The sequence below is a fragment of the Monodon monoceros genome, unplaced genomic scaffold (genome assembly GCF_005190385.1).
Source record: "Monodon monoceros isolate NGI ecotype Baffin Bay Population unplaced genomic scaffold, NGI_Narwhal_1 Super_Scaffold_18, whole genome shotgun sequence".
NCBI lineage: Eukaryota > Metazoa > Chordata > Mammalia > Artiodactyla > Monodontidae > Monodon > Monodon monoceros.
In genome coordinates, this window is record NW_021703774.1 from 174773487 (window position 1) to 174791309 (window position 17823).

At 43.8% G+C, this 17823-nt stretch overlaps 1 protein-coding gene across 6 annotated transcripts in view; it reads left to right on the top strand.

Moving 5' to 3' along the window:
- Nucleotides 1-17823, top strand: part of RERE (arginine-glutamic acid dipeptide repeats) — a 426438-nt gene that overhangs the window by 327416 nt on the left and 81199 nt on the right. For all 6 annotated transcript variants that reach the window (XM_029230137.1, XM_029230140.1, XM_029230141.1 and 3 more), the window contains one exon: nt 3407-3505. In XM_029230137.1, the coding sequence (XP_029085970.1) occupies nt 3407-3505 (99 nt within the window). The remainder of the gene's footprint in view (nt 1-3406; nt 3506-17823) is intronic.

The following is a 17823-nucleotide window of genomic DNA, read 5'->3' on the forward strand; positions in this document are numbered from 1 at the left end:
CAGTCAGTATTTGTCACTGTTGGCAAATAATCCCACACCTTTTACTTTTCAACTGTGTTTTTGTATAGGGGTGAGAGAGGTAGGCACTCTGGGTATTTATGGAGTTCGGAGCGCGGAAAGGTCAGGAAGAGGAATATTTTAAGAGGACAGGCTGACAGTGGATCAAATGAGAGGAGGGAATTACCCGTTATTTAGGTTGCCCCATACATCGCAACAGCTTTTTCAGGGGAAAGTATGATCTGAAATAAAGGTTTGTAAAGGAAGTGTGAATGCTGGGATATGTTTTGGGGAAACGTCTTTCTCTACTAAGCACCTCACTAGAAATTTGACTGGGGGCATCGTGCAAGCAGGAGCTAGCCCTCTCCAGTAAACCAAACGACCACAAGTTCAGCAAGTCACTCAAAACATTTCTTCCAGCTCATTTAAAGCTCTCCTTGGTTCACCAAAAGGCAGGAATGTCATAGGGATTAATGACTTAACTTCATTCACTTGTTCACTTTTGGAATGAGCCTTATGTTCTTGTGAGTAATTTCCTGTTATCAGCCATATAAGATTTACATTTTTTTTCTGTGTCCTGTACCAGAGTTTTAATCAAATTTCATTAATTATTAACGTGAGTAATTATGTGAAACGTAAGTGGTTTTGTTTATAGTTTCACAGTTTTTTTTTCTGTCTCTGAAAAGGCTACTCTCTAATCTAGAAAATTAATGAAAATTGAGTAGAGACTGCTTCCTTCATTTTTTTTCTCTTTCCTTTTAAAAATAAATAGCTAACACTCATTTAGCATACTATGTGCCAGGTACCGTTCTAAGCAATTTTACATGTATTTTCTAATGTTGTCCTCACAATAGCCCTAAGAGGTAGATGTTATTATTATACTCATTTTAAAAGATGACAAAATTGAGGACCAAAGAGGATAAGTAATTTGTCCAAGGTCACACACCTAGTAAGTAGTAGAGCTAGAATTCAAATCCAGATGATCCGGCTCCAAAGTCCATAGTTTTTCATCGCTCTCCTTATAATTACCCCATTTACTATAATGACCTCTTATAAAATGTCGTTAATTTGCCATGAGCTTTTTATTAAGAATTTATGATTTGGTCAACTTGAATTGATTTCAAAGTGTCACTAACGTGTGCTTTTTAAAAAAATTAAATAACCGTATAATTTTTCCTTTTATTCAGTTCTGACCCATGCTGTTAAGCTCTCATTACAGATCCTCATTATATTACAGAACTTGGCAAATACCTGCTTGTTCTGGGTATCACGCGAAGTATGAAATGCTGACTTTATTTTTATTTTATATACTTCTGTAAGGAGGCCAAACTGGACGGTTTTCAAACATTTGCACATTCTAGTATAGTATTTTGTTTATTTAGTATAATATATGTACTATTTTATTTTTAAAATAGTCTAATGATGAATGTCATAAAAATATGTTAGTATCTAGCATTCATATGCATTACATACACCCCACACAAATAACACTCGCCCACACCCACACTCTACCACCCCCAAAAGCAGGATTCAGCATTGATCATTGTTACAGGTGTTTCGTTTTAAGGTAGTTGACTTAATAATTAACTTGTAGCCTGTACTTCCTTGGATAGTCTGGACTTAAACTGGGGTCCTGTAAAGTGGGAGACTAACTCGGGAAATTTTAATTTTTAATAACTTATTGTTTTGCTGAACGAGCAATGAAAATGGGTATTTGTGATAATCCCTTCCAATAGCAGTTAAATGATTAGAAGAGAGACTTGATGTGTATGTCTCAAACTTTTATTTATTTGTTTATTCATCCATCCATCCATACAAACAAACAAATATTTATCACAGGCTTACTATATGCCCAGCCCTGGGGCTACAGCAGTTGCCAGGAGGGCAATCTGTAGGTTCTCCTTGAAAGTCTTCTGTTAAGGAGGGGAACACAGGGCTCTCTCCTTCAGTTGAGCCTGTAGCTCCTGGCCTACACCTAGGTGATAGTAATTGCTATAACCTGCTAGAACTTTTTATCTTGTATGTGTTGTATCCCCACAGCACATCCCCCCCTAGTTTGTGAGTTTCTGGAAATAAAAACTGTGACTTACCAGTTAATAAGGTTTGTACTGTATTTGTACTGGGGATTAAGCAAAAGCTGGTGAATTGTTCAAATAAGGGATTGAAGCACTGGTGAAAAGATCAGAATGTCCATTGCATGAGGGCATTTTTGTTCACTGCTGTATATCCCCAAGGGTCTGCTGTGTGGCCTGGAACATAATAGGTACTCAGCCAACATCAGGCTTAATGAATTTGAAGACACTGAGATTTAGATTTGGGTTGAGACTACCTAAGGACAATAGTTGAAGGCCTTTATTAACTTAAGAAGTATTTCTGTGTATCACCTTATGCTACAGACTGTGTTAGGTACTGGAGATACAGGTCTTAGCCAAAACAGATGCTTGTGTCAGAGAAATAGATATGTAAAGGAACGGCAGATTTCCAGTGAGAAATTTGGAGGGACAGCCATAGTTTGGGGAGGTCGACTGAGCAAGTGGATTTTTCTACCTGCTATTTCTCTTCATTGTCTGCTGGTTGAGACTTAGGAACCAGAAGTGGAGAGGCTCACAGGAGCCAAGGCAGGCATATCTTTGCAAGATAGAGAGGGTTCAGGGGTGCCAGGCACTGCCCAGGGTTGAAAAGGATATAGAGTGAAAAAAAAGTTCAATAGCTTTGACCGGAGAGAAGTCTGTTCCTAAAAGGACCATGTAGATAAACCAGCGTCTTCATGTATATGTACTGAGAAGTTAGTATACTGTTACATAATTAGGTACTTGAAATTTTTCTTAGTGAAATTACTACAGTTGAAAGACAAGAAATGCTAATGAACATGATCTAGCTTGTCTTTAGGTCTCTTTGGGGAAAATGGGACAAGAGTAGAGGTCACGCTGGCTGGGTTTGAGTCTTGCCCCACCACCTACTGGCTAGTATGTTGAGCACCTTTACTTGACCTTTCCATGCCTCAGTCTCCTCATACGTAAAATGGGTGACGATAGTTCCTACCCTGTAAGATTGAGAGAAGACCTTCCTCATAGGATTAAGAATGGTAATGAGTTAATGGAATGTACTTAGCAATAGCCCAGGCCAGATGTTCAATAAATGTCATTGTTACTCTTAATCCTGTTTCTATTACTGCCAGAATGTTCTCTGCCTTACCTGTTTCCCTTTCGCAGAACAGCTGAATTTGGGGGGGGGGGCGGGTGGTTGGATAAGAATGAATTATCATGCTGGCTAAAATGGCTCTGAGTCTTGTATGCTCGTCTCATGACTCTTCTGTTAGAGTAGATGCAGGGTCCCCGCCTTTATTGATTTGCTCTCAGTTCTGTTATTTGGTGCAGTTAGCAAACTAAAGTTGTTGTTATTGTTTTAGCTCCATGAAAGCGGTTATGATGCTGGCAAAGCCCTGCAGCGCCTGGTAAAGAAGCCTGTGCCCAAGCTGATTGAGAAGAGCTGGACCGAGGACGAAGTGGTGAGCTTGCGGGGGTGGTGGGTGAGGGATGCTTTGCCTCGGGTCTTGGCGGGGCCGTGGGTGGGGGGCAAGGGGCGGGGTCTGCCTCGGGTCCGGGGCGTCGGGGGCTTGCCTCTCGCTGTTCTCCCAAGGTCCAGTCGTGGATGCAGGCTGTCCATGGCATCTGTCAGTCAAGGGAGGGAGCCTTGAAGCCTCATAACTGTATGGAAAGACTTGATTTTAGTAAGCACTGGTTCTGTAGATAATGGGAAAGATTTTCCCAGGTGTCATGGAAAGAGGGAAAAAAGTTAATAGTTGCTCTTTAAAAAAATTAATTTGGGTTGGTTGGTTTGTTTTGGGTGCAAGCTAGCTTTTGATACCTCCCGGTATTAAGACACAATCATTTTAAAACCAGTTGGTACCCGACCTAGAGCAGGGCTGCTACCCCGTTTTTATTGTGTAGGCTGGCAGGGTCCCTAACCTGCTGAAGGACAGTAGTCAAGAGCAGGAAGCGGGGACTCGATTCGATAAATACAGTGGATCTTTCATATTCATTCTGTTAGTGTGGCCCATAAAAGAAGGTGGGGAGATAGAAATGTATCCACAAATACAGATTTTTCAAACCCATGGATTTTATCCCAGCAGAAAGAGTTCTCATGAAGCTACATCCCCCATCTTGTAACTTTGGAAAGGAATTGCTGTGAAAGACTGAGAGATTTCTGGTGCTTTTGCAAATAGAGCCTTCAATAGGAATGTCACCGCTTGACATTTGCCATTTAGGTTGAACGAGATTAAGATGAGCGCTGGCACTGATACGCATATCGATTGATTGTAAATTCCTTGCCTGTATTTAAAACTACGCTAAGGAAGACTGTTTAGAAACTGTATGGCTTTCCTGATCCTGCTCTTTTCATTTTTCAGCAGTATCTGTCAGAGGCTTATTATGTGCCAGGTGCTGTGTTAGGAGCCATCAAGGGGAACACAAGGCCCCACCTCACGAGGGGAGACCGTCTGTAAATCAGTGTATGTCAAGGGGTGAGACGTGGGCTGGGGAAAACAGTAGGGCAGCGAGGATGAGGCTGAACTGGGTAGGGGGCTGTCTTTCCTAAGGAGGCTCGGGAAACGCCTGGTGAGCACCATTTAGCACCGTTGGAGCAGAGACCTTAGAGAAGGGAGGAGGCGAGCCTTTTGGAGGTCGGGGGCCCTAAGGTGAAAGCACGCCTGGAATGGCATGTTCGAGAAATAGGCAGGAATGTGTCTGAGGGGAGAGCGGTAGGAGAGGTGGGGGGCCGGTCAGGGTGGCCTGTGGACCTGTGTTCAGGGCCTTGCTGTTTGCTCTGCACGAGCAGCCTGAGCAGCTTCTGAGCAGATGGGCCCTCTGGCTGCTGAGCCAAGCGTGGGCTTTGGGGGCTGTTGTGAGAGTCCCGGCCCGAGACTGGGGATGGAGCAGCACAGCAGCAGTGGTGGTGAGAAGCGCTGAGATCCTGGGTGTCTGCTGAGTGGAGAGCCAAGGGGGCGGGTTCATGGAATGGCTAAGGATGCCGAGGCTGGGGGTTGAGAGGGATGGAACGGGGAGAGGACTGGGAGGCGGCAGGGGGGCTGAGGTGGCCCTCGAAGGCTCAGTAGCAGAGCGCCTTTTCAGCGGCCCCTTTGCCCCTTTGCCCCTTTGCACCCGTCTCGGCGTGAGAAGCGGCTGTTGCTGTTTTGAAATTTAAATGTTAAAACTTTACTCGATTAGTAGAGAGATGGAAACACCTCAAATATCCGTTATCCAGATAGTGGCCGAAGTGAAAATGTTAAACTCAGTTGTTTTGAAAAGTCATATATTTAAAAACTAAAAATAGAGTTGCCACATGATCCAGCAGTCCCACTCCTGGGCATGTATCTAGAGAAAACTCTAATTTGAAAAGATACGTGCACCCCAGTGTTCATAGCAGCACTGTTTATGACAGCCAAGACATGGAAGCAACCTAAATGCCCGTTGACAGATGAATGGATAAAGAAGATGGGGTGTGTGTGTGTGTGTGTGTGTGTGTGTGTGTGTGTGTGTGTGTGTAACATGAAATATTACTCAGCTATAAAAAAAGAATGAAATAATGCCATTTGCAGGAACGTGGATGGGCCTAGTGATTATCATTCTAAGTGAAGTAAGTCAGAAAGAGAAAGACAAATACCATATGATATTGCTTATATGTGGAATCTAAAATATGACACAAATGAACTTATTTACAGAACAGAAACAGACATAGAAAACAAACTTATGGTTACCAAAGGGGAAAGGGGGTGGGGGAGGGATTAATTAGGATTTGGGGATTAATAGATATAAATTACTATATATAAAATAGATAAACAACAAGGCCCTGCTGTGTAGCACAGGGAACTATGTTCAGTATCCTGTAATAAATCATAATGAAAAAGAATATGAAAAAAATATTTATATATGTATGACCAAATCATTTTGCTGTATAGCAGAAATTAACACAACATTGTAAATCAACTCTACTTCAACTTTTTAAAAAAGTCATATGGATGTTGTTTTCCACTGTAGATCTGTTTATGTGAGAAGGAGATAAGAGATTTGATGGATAAAAAATTTAAATTCTACAAAAAGCCTTTGTGGAGGACAGACATAAGGGGATGGGACGAATGTGGCCCGTGTGACCCATCCTAGGTCGTGGTCAGCACTGATGAGCTGTGGTGGCTGCTTCAGACTCACGCTCCTTCACCTGGTCTGCGGTTCCTTTTGGTCTCTCCTTTTCTTCCGCCCCCGTCATCCCTCCCCTTTCACTGTTGCCTCTCCAGCTCCTCACTAGCCATGATTCTCTCCCTCCATTCATTCCTCCCTTGACCTTTCATTCCCTCTGGAATTTTCAGATTCCAGCTTAAAAGAAAGCTCTTCCTGCTTGAAAGAAATCTGGCTTCCTTTTCCGGCAGCCCTTGCTTATATCGGGCACAGTGTGGGCCATGTCCCCACGGCTGCCTCTTTGGGACTTTTCACAGACAGTAGGATGAAGCGGGGCGGGATCTGACACATGGGGAAAAGCCCAGCTTAATTCTGAAAAATGAACCACGACTCCAGAGCGCTGCCCACTCAGAGTCCCGGATAATGGTATTTAACTGCATAAATCCTTGTCAGTCTGGGCTCATTTTTATCGTGTTTGCTTCTTGTTTTAGTGTAAGTTTTGAGAAATGTTTTGGCAGTCATCCAGCCCTTGCAGAGCCTAAGGATCAAACAGTTGCCTTATTCATAGGAAGTTAAGCTTCACTTTCTGAAACCTCAAAAGTGAATGAGAGAGAGTGATTGAATAATTGATAGGCTGAGGGGAGCTCCAGATGAATGTGTCCACATCACTTCTTTGAATCTTTTTTTTTTTTTTTTTTTTTGCCATACGCGGGCCTCTCACTGCTGTGGCCTCTCTCGTTGCGGAGCACAGGCTCCGGATGCGGAGGCTCAGCGGCCATGGCTCACGGACCCAGCCGCTCCGCGGCATGTGGGATCTTCCCGGACCGGGGCACGAACCCGTGTCCCCTGCATCGGCAGGCGGACTCTCAGCCACTGCGCCACCATCATTTTATGTGGCAGCAGGGCACATAAACCAACACGACTCTTAACCTTAGCCTGGTTTTGGCTGTGAGTAAATACCTGCTCTGTGCGTGTGGTCCCTTCTGCTGATTTTCCCACATTTTCTCACCCCAGGAATCACAAGAATAAGCAAAATAAATGGGCCCCAACTCAAATTAATATGTGAGCCTGCCTCTTTTTTTTTCCCTCTCAATGTTCTATATACTTGGACATTCTAGTTAATTTTAAACTTCATCGCCTCCAGTATATGAATCTGACCCAACTACCCAACATCTGACCTGATGCCAGTCGATGAACTTGCTTTCCTTTGCACTGACGTGAATCAGACTTTCTGTGTGAGAGGGTTGGTGCAATGAGCACCTACCGGTGGGAACCCCTGGCTGTGCTGGGAGCGGACATCCTGGGCACCTCCTGGGTCCTCTGCTCTGGGAACAGACTCCTCCCTTGCCCACCCAGACCCGGACCCTAACCGCCTTTGAGGCCTAGCGTGTTCTCCGGCCCGGCCCGTGGCGAGCGCTCCCTCTGCTGAACCGCGTCTCCTGTCTGCATCCTTTACTGGTGGCTCATCCTTTGCCGTCTCGTGTGGCCTTTGTGCCGCTGTCACCAGTTTTGTTCCTCACGGTCCTTATTTCTCAGTTGATTGTCCTTCTAGTCTGTAGACATATTAAGAGTGAGGACTTTCTAACAGTGAGAATGATGTGTCTGCCTTTGAGGCGCTTGAGGAATACTGACAACTCTTTATTCAGGATGATTGTTTTTAAAGATTCTTCGCTATAAGTGACACTGTCCTCAAGCCAGCATTTTAAAACTTGTAATTGTTAATAATGACGCATCAGCATCAAGGAGAAAAACTTTTATATGCATCCAGTGCTAACCTTAAAAGCCTTACTTTCGGAAAAAGTTCCCAAATTATGATTAATAATATCACCCGACCTCTTCTTCCCAGGTCTTTCAGATAATCATTAATCCTCGACATCTTAGGCGTCAGAATTATACAATAGGAGGCCTTTCATTTCACACTTTTCTCTCAGTAATTCCTTGGACACTTTGTGTGTGTTTACAGATATGGTATTTCTTATTGAAGTTGCCTTGGGGCTGAGATACTTTAAATTCTGTTGAACTGAAGCCAGATTTGTGCCAATTTCCATCAAATTCTCTGCCAGATAGTGACAAATGAACTCTGTTTTAGAGGAGAGACTGTGAGAAACACCTTGGTAGCTAGCTCGTGACGGCGTTTCGGGCTAAATAAACCAGGTCAGATCAGAGAAGCATTTTTGCTTTAATTCATGAAGCTTATTGAACACCACGGTATGGGCAAAGATGGAGCCAAAGCCAGTGGCTTGCTGCTCGCTGCACTGGAGAGTGACACAGGTGCTTAACCAGTTTCACTTACATTATGCTAAAAATATTGTTCCTTTTCAGGAAGCCATCCAGATCAGTAGAACTTGAGAAGAGAAAGAGAAGGAAAGTACAGATCAGAACTTTAAAAAAAAAACAAACAAACCCCAAACCCTAGATTATTAGGTTTTTAATTAAACATGATGAGCACATTTAAATATAACACAAAGGCCCCAGGCTGAACTGCGCCTAATCGAAACACATTAAGTCACCCTTCCATGCTTGGATAGTTATTAATTCTGTTTATTTATGCATGCAAGCTGAAGGTAGCATTTGCGCTGTTGTGTTGTTGCTTATTGCACTGGGATTCCATTGCTGCTTGATGCTGTGCTCTTAATTAGCATTCAGCTGTTGATTATGGAAATACTGGGGATGCTAATTGAATTCTTTTTAAAATTCAGGGCCTGCATTTTCCTTGTGGAGTTTGGCCTGACTTGCAAGGTTGTAAGATTGGGTGCTTCACTGAGCTGTGCATTTCACCCTTTGCTTCCCATCCACTTGGCCGTGTTTTGGAAATTATTTTCGTGTTGAATTAGCTTTCCGCAAAATTCCAGGTGTTACATACGGGAGAGGTTTTGTTGCTTAGTATGTCCCTACAGAGTGTTTCCATTTCATCTTGGGTAACTAACTTTTATCTTGAAATATGCTTCTTTTTAACTATTTCATACCAATCTTGACATAATACATTGAGGTGAACAGCCTAGATACAAATAGCCTCTGAAATTTTTATCCAAAGATAGTTAATCTGTGGTGGCGATAAACCTTAATTGGCCATGTACATGGATTTGCAAATTCGTAAATTTTAAAACATCTGAACCATCCTTCAATTTAAAGCTCAGTTTATCATAAATATAAATGAAAATCCTTCTTTCAAAATTGACATGACACGGCAAACTAATTTTCTGAATATCTGTAATCCAATGAACCCGTGTGGCTGGTCAAGGAATTACACAGAATACACACAGCTATTTCCATGGTGTCTTTCCCCGGCAGCATCTTCAGACGCCTTTGTTATGCCCTTTTTGGAATGTTTGCTCGAGAAAACATTGTTTTCATTGTTCACTCTTTTCAAGCCAGACATCTGGATGTGCCAGAAGACAGAGCTGCTTAGTGGGGCAAATATACAATGAATTTTATTTACTGTTTGTGTAGCAGCTGTAGAAAATAGCATTCACAGGAAACCCAGAGTGAAGGTCCTTATAGCAGCAGGAGGTAGTGGAGGTGAAAGCAGAGAGAGGGGGACAGTGACAAGGGGGAGAGAACTTCCCACAGCCTACAGTTAACGATCTGCACATGAGCTTTAAGATGTCCATAATCTTGGTGTTTAGTTTTAAATGTTATATATTCAATATAGAGGAAGGCTTAATTGTACTATATTTATTTTGGGAATTGTCCACTTTCCAGAGGTGTTGAACATTTTATAAAGTCATTCAAAAAATGTTGATGGGGCTTCCCTGGTGGCGCAGTGGTTGAGAGTCCGCCTGCCGATGCAGGGGACGTGGGTTCGTGCCCCGGTCCGGGAAGATCCCACATACCGCGGAGTGGCTGGGCCCGTGAGCCATGGCCGCTGAGCCTGCGTGTCCGGAGCCTGTGCTCCGCAGTGGGAGAGGCCACAACAGTGAGAGGCCCGTGTACTGCAAAAAAAAAAAAAAAGTTGATGACAGGAGGTCATTTAGTATGAATCCATTCATTTTCTTCTTCTTTTGTAAATTTTATGTGAATGTTCCCTCTGGTTAGAACATTATTATAAAAACATTAAAGGGGAGTTGAAACCTCACCACCATCTCACAGTCTCCTGGTTTCGTACTCTTTTCAAAGCACTGTTTCACGTACATACGTCATTTTATGTAATTGTAAACTTACATAAATTGAATCATAATATTAAAGTTTTCGCTTTCTAAAGTCATCTTAATCTGAAAATCTTTACAGTTTGCTTAGAACCCAAAATATAGACATGTTGTATTTAGTGCAGCGCATAATAGGTACTTAGTAATTTTTAAATTGGATCAAAGCTTTTTCTCTCTACTGATTACGCCTCCTCTAATTTTAAACTAAATTGGTTACTGTTTCTTATGAACAGCTTAATTCTTAGATATGAGAGTAGAAAAAATAAGAAAAATTATAAATGTTGACATATTTCTTACACGTAATGTATCTATTTTACTCACTCATGTTATGTATTCTTATTATGGTCCATGGTAAAAATCAGTCCCTTAATATTAAAGAAGAAAAATGTTGGGCTTCCCTGGTGGCGCAGTGGTTGAGAGTCCGCCTGCCAATGCAGGGGACACAGGTTCGTGCCCTGGTCCGGGAAGGTCCCACATGCCACGGAGCGGCTGGGCCTGTGAGCCATGGCCACTGAGCCTGCGCGTCTGGAGCCTGTGCTCCGCAACGGGAGAGGCCACAACAGTGAGAGGCCCGCATACCGCAAAAAAAAAAAAAAAGAAAAGAAAAATGTAGATTCAGGTGAAGTTTGCCTAATGTTTCAGATATTAATGAAACGGAACTATTTTTTCTGTAGTTGACCCCATCAGTCTTTGAATCAAACTCTTGTTTAAAGAAGTCGATAGTGTGGATAGAGTGGAGTTTATTGTCAAGCCCTTTTAGAAATCAGACATCAAATTAAAAATCAAGGGGCTTCCCTGGTGGCGCAGCGGTTAAGAATCTACCTGCCGATGCAGGGGACATGGGTTCGAGCCCTGGTCTGGGAAGATCCCACATGCCGCAGAGCACCTAAGCCTGTGCGCCACAACTACTGAGCCTGTGCTCAGGAGCCCGCGAGCCACAGCTACTGAGCCCACGTGCCACAACTACTGAAGCCCACGTGCCTAGAGCCTGTGCTCCGCAACAAGAGAAGCCACCGCAATGAGAAGCCCGCGCACCACAATGAAGAGAAGCCCCTGCTCGCTGCAACTTGAGAAAACCCGCGCGCAGCAACGAAGACCAAATACAGCCAAAAATAAAAACAAACAAATAAATAAATTTATAAAAAAGGAATCCGCCTCCTAATGCAGGGGACACGGGTTCGAGCCCTGGTCCAGGAAGATCCCACATGTCCCAGAGCAACTAAGCCCTTGCTGAGCCCGTGCGCCTGGAGCCCGCTCACCACAGCGAAGAGTAGCCCCCGCTCACCACAACTAGAGAAAGCCCGCAGGCAGCAACAAAGACACAATGCCGCCAAAAATAAATAAATAAATTTATTTTAAAAAATCAGTTATATGTGCAGAAAAGTTGGCATAAGGCAGTCAATTTTGTCCCTTAGTTTGCAGAAAGAGTCTACTGTGTAACAAGCTGTAAAGAGAAATGTACTTTAGAATCCTTTAGTAAATGAAATAGGCCAAGCATTAGAAGGGGAGTGATATTTCAAAAATTTATTTCAGCGTTTCTTATCAGTAGAAGTTGCCTCTGGGTTCAATCTACAAATTCAGCCGTGGCCTTGCCTTTCACATATTTGGCTTTATTGCTTTCTAGGCTTCCTCTTTATACTATGCTCAAAGTTAGTATGTCTGTTTTTCTTTTTAGACAAGGTCATTGTTTTTTCATTTTCTTTAACCAATATGTTTTTAAGTTCCTTATCCCAAGCCCTAATTTTAGTTTTTTGCTTCTGTTTTTAAAGAAAGCTAACAATAAATTGTGCCACGCTTTTGGGTTCCGTGTGTGTGTGTGTGTGTGTATCTGTTTGTATGTTCGTGCAAGTGTATGTGTTCAGGCCTTGGGGTGATGCAGAGGGAACAGAGACCTGGGAAGTAACCTCACGTTGAATATAAGCGTAGCCTAAATTATTTCTCACTGCTCAGGATAATCTTTTAAAGTCAAAGAGTAATTTTTATGGGACAGTTTTCATTTTTGCTCGAAGCGGGGGAGTGCCGGGAGAAGCTTCAGCTTGGAAGCTTAGTAAATCCTAGACTGGCGGGTTACTGAAGCCGTGATTTCCATCTCCTTTTCAGGGACATGTAAAAGAAATGGAGATGGCATACACTTTCAGCCACTCTCCATCATCTTTCTCTGTTCATTTTAAAAATGAGAACAGGGCACAAGGGGACTTGAGAGATTGCATTCGTTCTCCCATAGACAAAATGGGTATTTTGTAAATGAAGAGGTTGGAAAACCCTTTCCTTCTGTGGTTCCTTAGCAACAGAACTAGAGTCAATTTTAATGTGCATGCATGGAATGCTCTGAGGATAGAGACATTGGAGCCTTATATTTTCACAGGTGAAACATACCGTATTAGCCTGGTAACTAGAATTCGGGGTTGGGGGAAGGAAACAGGAGGTTAAAAAAAAAAAAGGGAACCCTACGTTGAGAGGAGGTAACTCATTTATCGCTCTCTCCTCTCTCCTGGCACGCTTATGTCTTAAATCTAAAGTCTCTCTTAGGTAGAAGTAGTAATGGCCTCGGTAGCCCCCTAATTGCTTGGTTCACTAGAGTGCCAGCCTGTTTTTTTATCTTTCCTGGTAGCGTTTCATTCTTCTTCTCCTAATACGCTGCATGCTGCTAAGTGATACTATGTTTCAGCACTTGCTTTAGGACATTTTTCCAAAGTATGTTTATATGGGTAAATTCCAGTGCATTTTCCACGCCTATACAGCATAGTACTGAGGCGCTAGGAAGCAGAATATGTTTGGTGGTCACAAAGGAGAAAGACAGTCTCTGCAGTTTGCTCACCACTTAGTGTTCAGGCCCAGGTCTGTGTCTCCAGCTTTGCATTTGTTGAGTTTGGTGTTGGGGCTTGGCAGATGGCAAGTGAGCGTGAAGATGGGATGACCCCTTCATGTTGTTTACCAGGATACTTAGTTCTGATTTTAGATTACTGGTTGAAAGGCATTCATTTATTTCATAAACGTCTGTGTAGCACCAGCACTCTGCCAGGCACCATTTTATGTGCTGGTGATACAGCAGTGAGCAGAACAAACAGAAATCCTTATCCTCGTGGAGCTGACATTCTAGTGAGGAAGACAGATTAAAACAAGATCTCTAAGTGACATACCTAGTGTGTTAGCTAAGTGCTGGGGTCTTGTATCCCCAGAGCATAGCCCAGGGCCTGGGGCAAAGCTGATCATCAGAAAATACTGTTTGACTGGGTTGAATAGAAGGGAAACCTAGCAGAGGCTGTTCTCCCTGCCCCACCTCTACTCTCAACCCCCTAGATCCTCAGATCACTTCAGTGGAGTTGGCCCATGTGGCTGAGCCCCGGCACTGATACAATCAAGGAGAGCTTCTGCTTCAACCCGCACGGGGCCAGTGCACGCCCTAACTCCGGCAGAATTAACTGGACATTTCCCTGTTCTTTTCTTCTTGGTAGCTTCCCTTGGAAGGAGCAACCAACCCCTTCCAGTTGTCTGTGGTTTTCTTTTCTAGACTCCAGTTATAAAAGGCCCATTCCTTGCCAGCATCACTTGATACTTAATGATGCGTATGGTTGCAGTGTTCCGCCGTGAGGGTGAGAAGGAAGGAGCCTCAGCAGATGGCCCAGTGTGAGACTGCCTACTCTGACCAACCCACCTTCCCTTGAAACCCATCACTCTTTCAAAAGAGAATGACCTGTTTGCTCATCTCTTTCTTATGGTTGGCCGGTTGTCTTGGGCAGTCTCTTTTGTGACTGTGAGATGTGCGTAATATACTTTTCCTGTCAGGTTTCCTCTAAACCTCTAGTGTGCTCCCACTATTTGGTCACTTTTGGAGTGTTTTCTTCCCTTGCAAAGGGCTAGATTCCATGTAGTTAATCCGAGCAGGACGAAACAGAAGAACTATCAAATAAACATACCAAAGAACTAAAAAGGAGGAGGCAGGGAAAGCTACAAGTAAAAAGGAATCACACAGTAAGAGAATTGAGCAGACTGACTGAAATTACATCACGTGGCCTGAGGGCTAAAGAATCTAATGTGTCTAGAGCCTGTTTTATTTTATTTTTTTTAAGTGTATACTGTGTCATTCTGGATCATTTTATTAAATGATCAGAAATCACGACCCCTGACAGCACCAGGAAGGCCTCTATTCTGGAAGTAGGAGAGTGCCCGGGACACGGTGGAGTCACTGTTGCTTTGTTGCCGTTGCCCCGCGTTCTCTGAGGGCACCGAAGGCACGACTGAAGTGCAGACCCGGGACTCTGGGGGAAGGCAAGGTCAGGGTGTTACGCTCCGCTCTGCTCTCTGGAAACTGGGTCCCCTCCTTGGGTCTTAGTTTTCTTGTCTGAGGAATAAGAAAAGGAGGAGGAGGGGGAAAGGATGAGCTTTGCGATGCCTGACAGGTGTGTGTCGAATCTGGACCTGATGCATCTTGGCCTGCTGCCCCCCACCCTTTTACTTCCCAGGTAAAACATTGGCAGATGTTTTGCCTAAAGCTAATGGAATCATCTCTGGTTAAGAAATTTGAAAACATGGACACCTGCACACTCACGAGTCCTTTTAGTGCTAAGGGCTGTTGGTTTTCTCTTGCAGTCAGTTTGTAAGTTTTGATTACAAGTTTATTTTTTGCCTCATCTTTCCCGTCAGCAGTAATAAAACAGAATCTTCTAGACTACAGAGATGCACGTTAACGAGTATTATGTACTATGGCAGAGTGGGAGGAAAGGATGACCCATCATCAGGGGCTCTGCTTTATGTTACTTCAATCTCTTTCCTCCTCTTAACAGCCCTGAATCTTCTCTGGGAGCCTCTGTTGTTGAAGTCTGTGGAGGTGTCACATTTGCTAATAAGCTGCTTTTCCAAACAGGCACTGTCAGCCTAAATTAGTCATTTTCTTTTCCATCTAGGGTTTTTTTAGGGTAACAGTACGAAACAGGCTTGGTGATCCATTTTTGAAAGGAAAGTGTTAGAAAAGGAATTTAACGAGATCTTAGTAAGGGAACTAGTTGACCTGGACCCAAAACCCAGGTAACATTAATCTAAATCTAAAATAGCTTTGCTTGTGGAAAACACTGGGCTCCGGGTGTCTGTGGTTCCCATTCCTGTGTCCCCAGCAGAACACAGCTTGGGACTCATGTTTCCATCAGACAAAGCTGTTCCAAGCTCCTGAAGGAGCTTAAAGAGTGGGATGGACCCTGAATACTTGGAATCTTCCCTCTCAGTCAAGTCCACAGAAATGACATTCTCCAATCTTTTAGCAATAACTAAAGTTAGAAAATTATTTTCAGATTGTCCTTTGGGATAGCCCAACTTCTTTGTCAACTTCCCAAGTTTTTCACCCCAGAAGGGTCTGACCTTGGTAGTTTGTTTTCCTCATTAGAACTCTCTGACTTTATAATCACCTCACATTTTTCCTTCCTCCCTCCTCCTGTCCCCTCCCCACCCCCTTTCTTTAAAACCCCTGTCAAACATTCCAAGGATCCATTTAGATTATCTTGCAAACATTCCAAGGATCCGTTTAGATTATCTTGCTTTTAGGCAAACTTTCAGAGGGATCCTTCAGTTGCCCACACATTTAGAGTCAGTAAGCATCACACCATATTGTCCTCTGCTGCTTTGAAATAATTTTAGGGCGTGGAGAATTCCACTGTTAGGAGGATATGCATGTGCAGGAGAGGCCCTCTCCTTCAGATGAATATCTGGACAAAAGGGATTCTTAGAGTGCAAAACCAAATGTCATTGTCAGTTTCTGGGTAACCAACTTTAGATGTGCCTTAGATAATATTATACAGGGAATAAGAGAGAGGAGGGGCTTCTTTTTCGCCTTACATCAAATTGAATTCCACTGAATTTTCATACCCACTCTGTGTGAGGCTCTGCTGGGTGTTGTGAGACCCCTTTATCCACTGTTCACTGTCGTCATTCTTCCTCTGGTTGAATCTTCCATTCCCATTGTTGCTCATTCTTCTGTTATTCAAGTGGTAGGTTTTGTATTTAGCTTAGATTTTTAGAAACAATTTAAAGACAATATTGTATTCTAAAGGAACTTCTTGGTGACTTTAGACAAATAAACGTCATCTGTTCTTTAGCTGCTAAGATCTCTGCAGGAGCCACCATAACCTTGATAATTGCCTGGCAGTGTGGCACCCTTGACTGATTTTGCCTGTGGGTGTGAATGAGTGCTTGAGTTGGATGCTGTTGCCACAGGCCGCCTAGAGAGCAGATAGAAGCCGCACAATTGCAGACCCGCTTCGAGTGCCTCTTCTACGCCTGGCAGTGTGCTGGGGTCCACGGGAGACACAGGGGTGAACCTGTTGCTTTGTGTTCTCCAACAGGGAGATCGGGAAGGGCGCTGAGGAGGAGGTGTTATTTGAGAGGAACCTTGAAGGATGGATAGGATTTTAACCGGCAGAGCTGATAGAGGTTAAGGGAAGAACAAAGGCACGAAAGAATGTGGGTAGCTGTTTAGTAGCCGAGTACCCAGTTTGAAGGAAGCTATGGGTGGAAGAGTGTTTAAGACAGCTTATTTAAAGCCAACCACTCTTTATGGGAAGACGAGTTTATCTTTAATTTAACAGGAAATAAGGACTAATTACATATGTTTGAATGTGGGGAATGATAGGACTGGGACCGTCATCGAAGATTAGTCTGGCAGTGACAGGATGATGGATGGAAGTGGGTGGAGAAGGGGGTCACGGTTCTGAAACTCGGCTACACATTAGAATCACCTGGAGAACTTTAAAACGTCCTAGTGCCCAGACTGCGCTCTGAATCAGAATCTGTGAGGTGGGACTCGGGCGTCCACGTTCCAGGCTCTGAGAACCACAGGATGGGATAAGGACTCTGGTTCTAGTGAGAGATGTGGAGAGCCCCGAGTTTATAGCAGTGGTTCTCAACCTTGGTTGTACACTGGAACCACACGAGAAACGTTAACTAACACACACACAATGGAGGCTTGGGTCCCACCCCAGAGACTCTGAGTTAATTCACCTGGGTTATAGCCAGGGTGCTGGGGTTCTACGTACAGGCAAGGTTGAGAAGAGCTGAGGTAGAGGCCGTGAGAATCGAGAGGAGGGATTAAAATCAAGAGGCCTGTGGAGTTACAGTAAGACCCTTGTTATGTGCCAAGGTGCTGTGCTGAGCACTTGACGTGAGTTGACTCATTTATTGACATTCTACAGAAGAAGAAGCTGGGTCACAGACGGGAGGGAGAACTTTCCCGAGGTCACAGAGCGATTGGTAGAGCCTGCTTTCCAGCCCGGCCTCGTGGTTCCAGAGCCCTGCTCTTAACCTACTACACTGCATGGCCTCTCTGGAGAAGCCTGGCTGATTGGAGGTGGGAAACAGGGAAAAAGTGGAGAGATGCCATTCAGATTTTGTGTTTTGGTACAAGGGAGGAGGCTGTTGGTACTATTAATAAAATTGTGAAATCAGGAGTACTTGCTTTAGGGGAGGAGAGGAGAGCTTATGTTGAATTGGAGATGATGGTAGAAGATACAGGTGGGTGTAGCAGT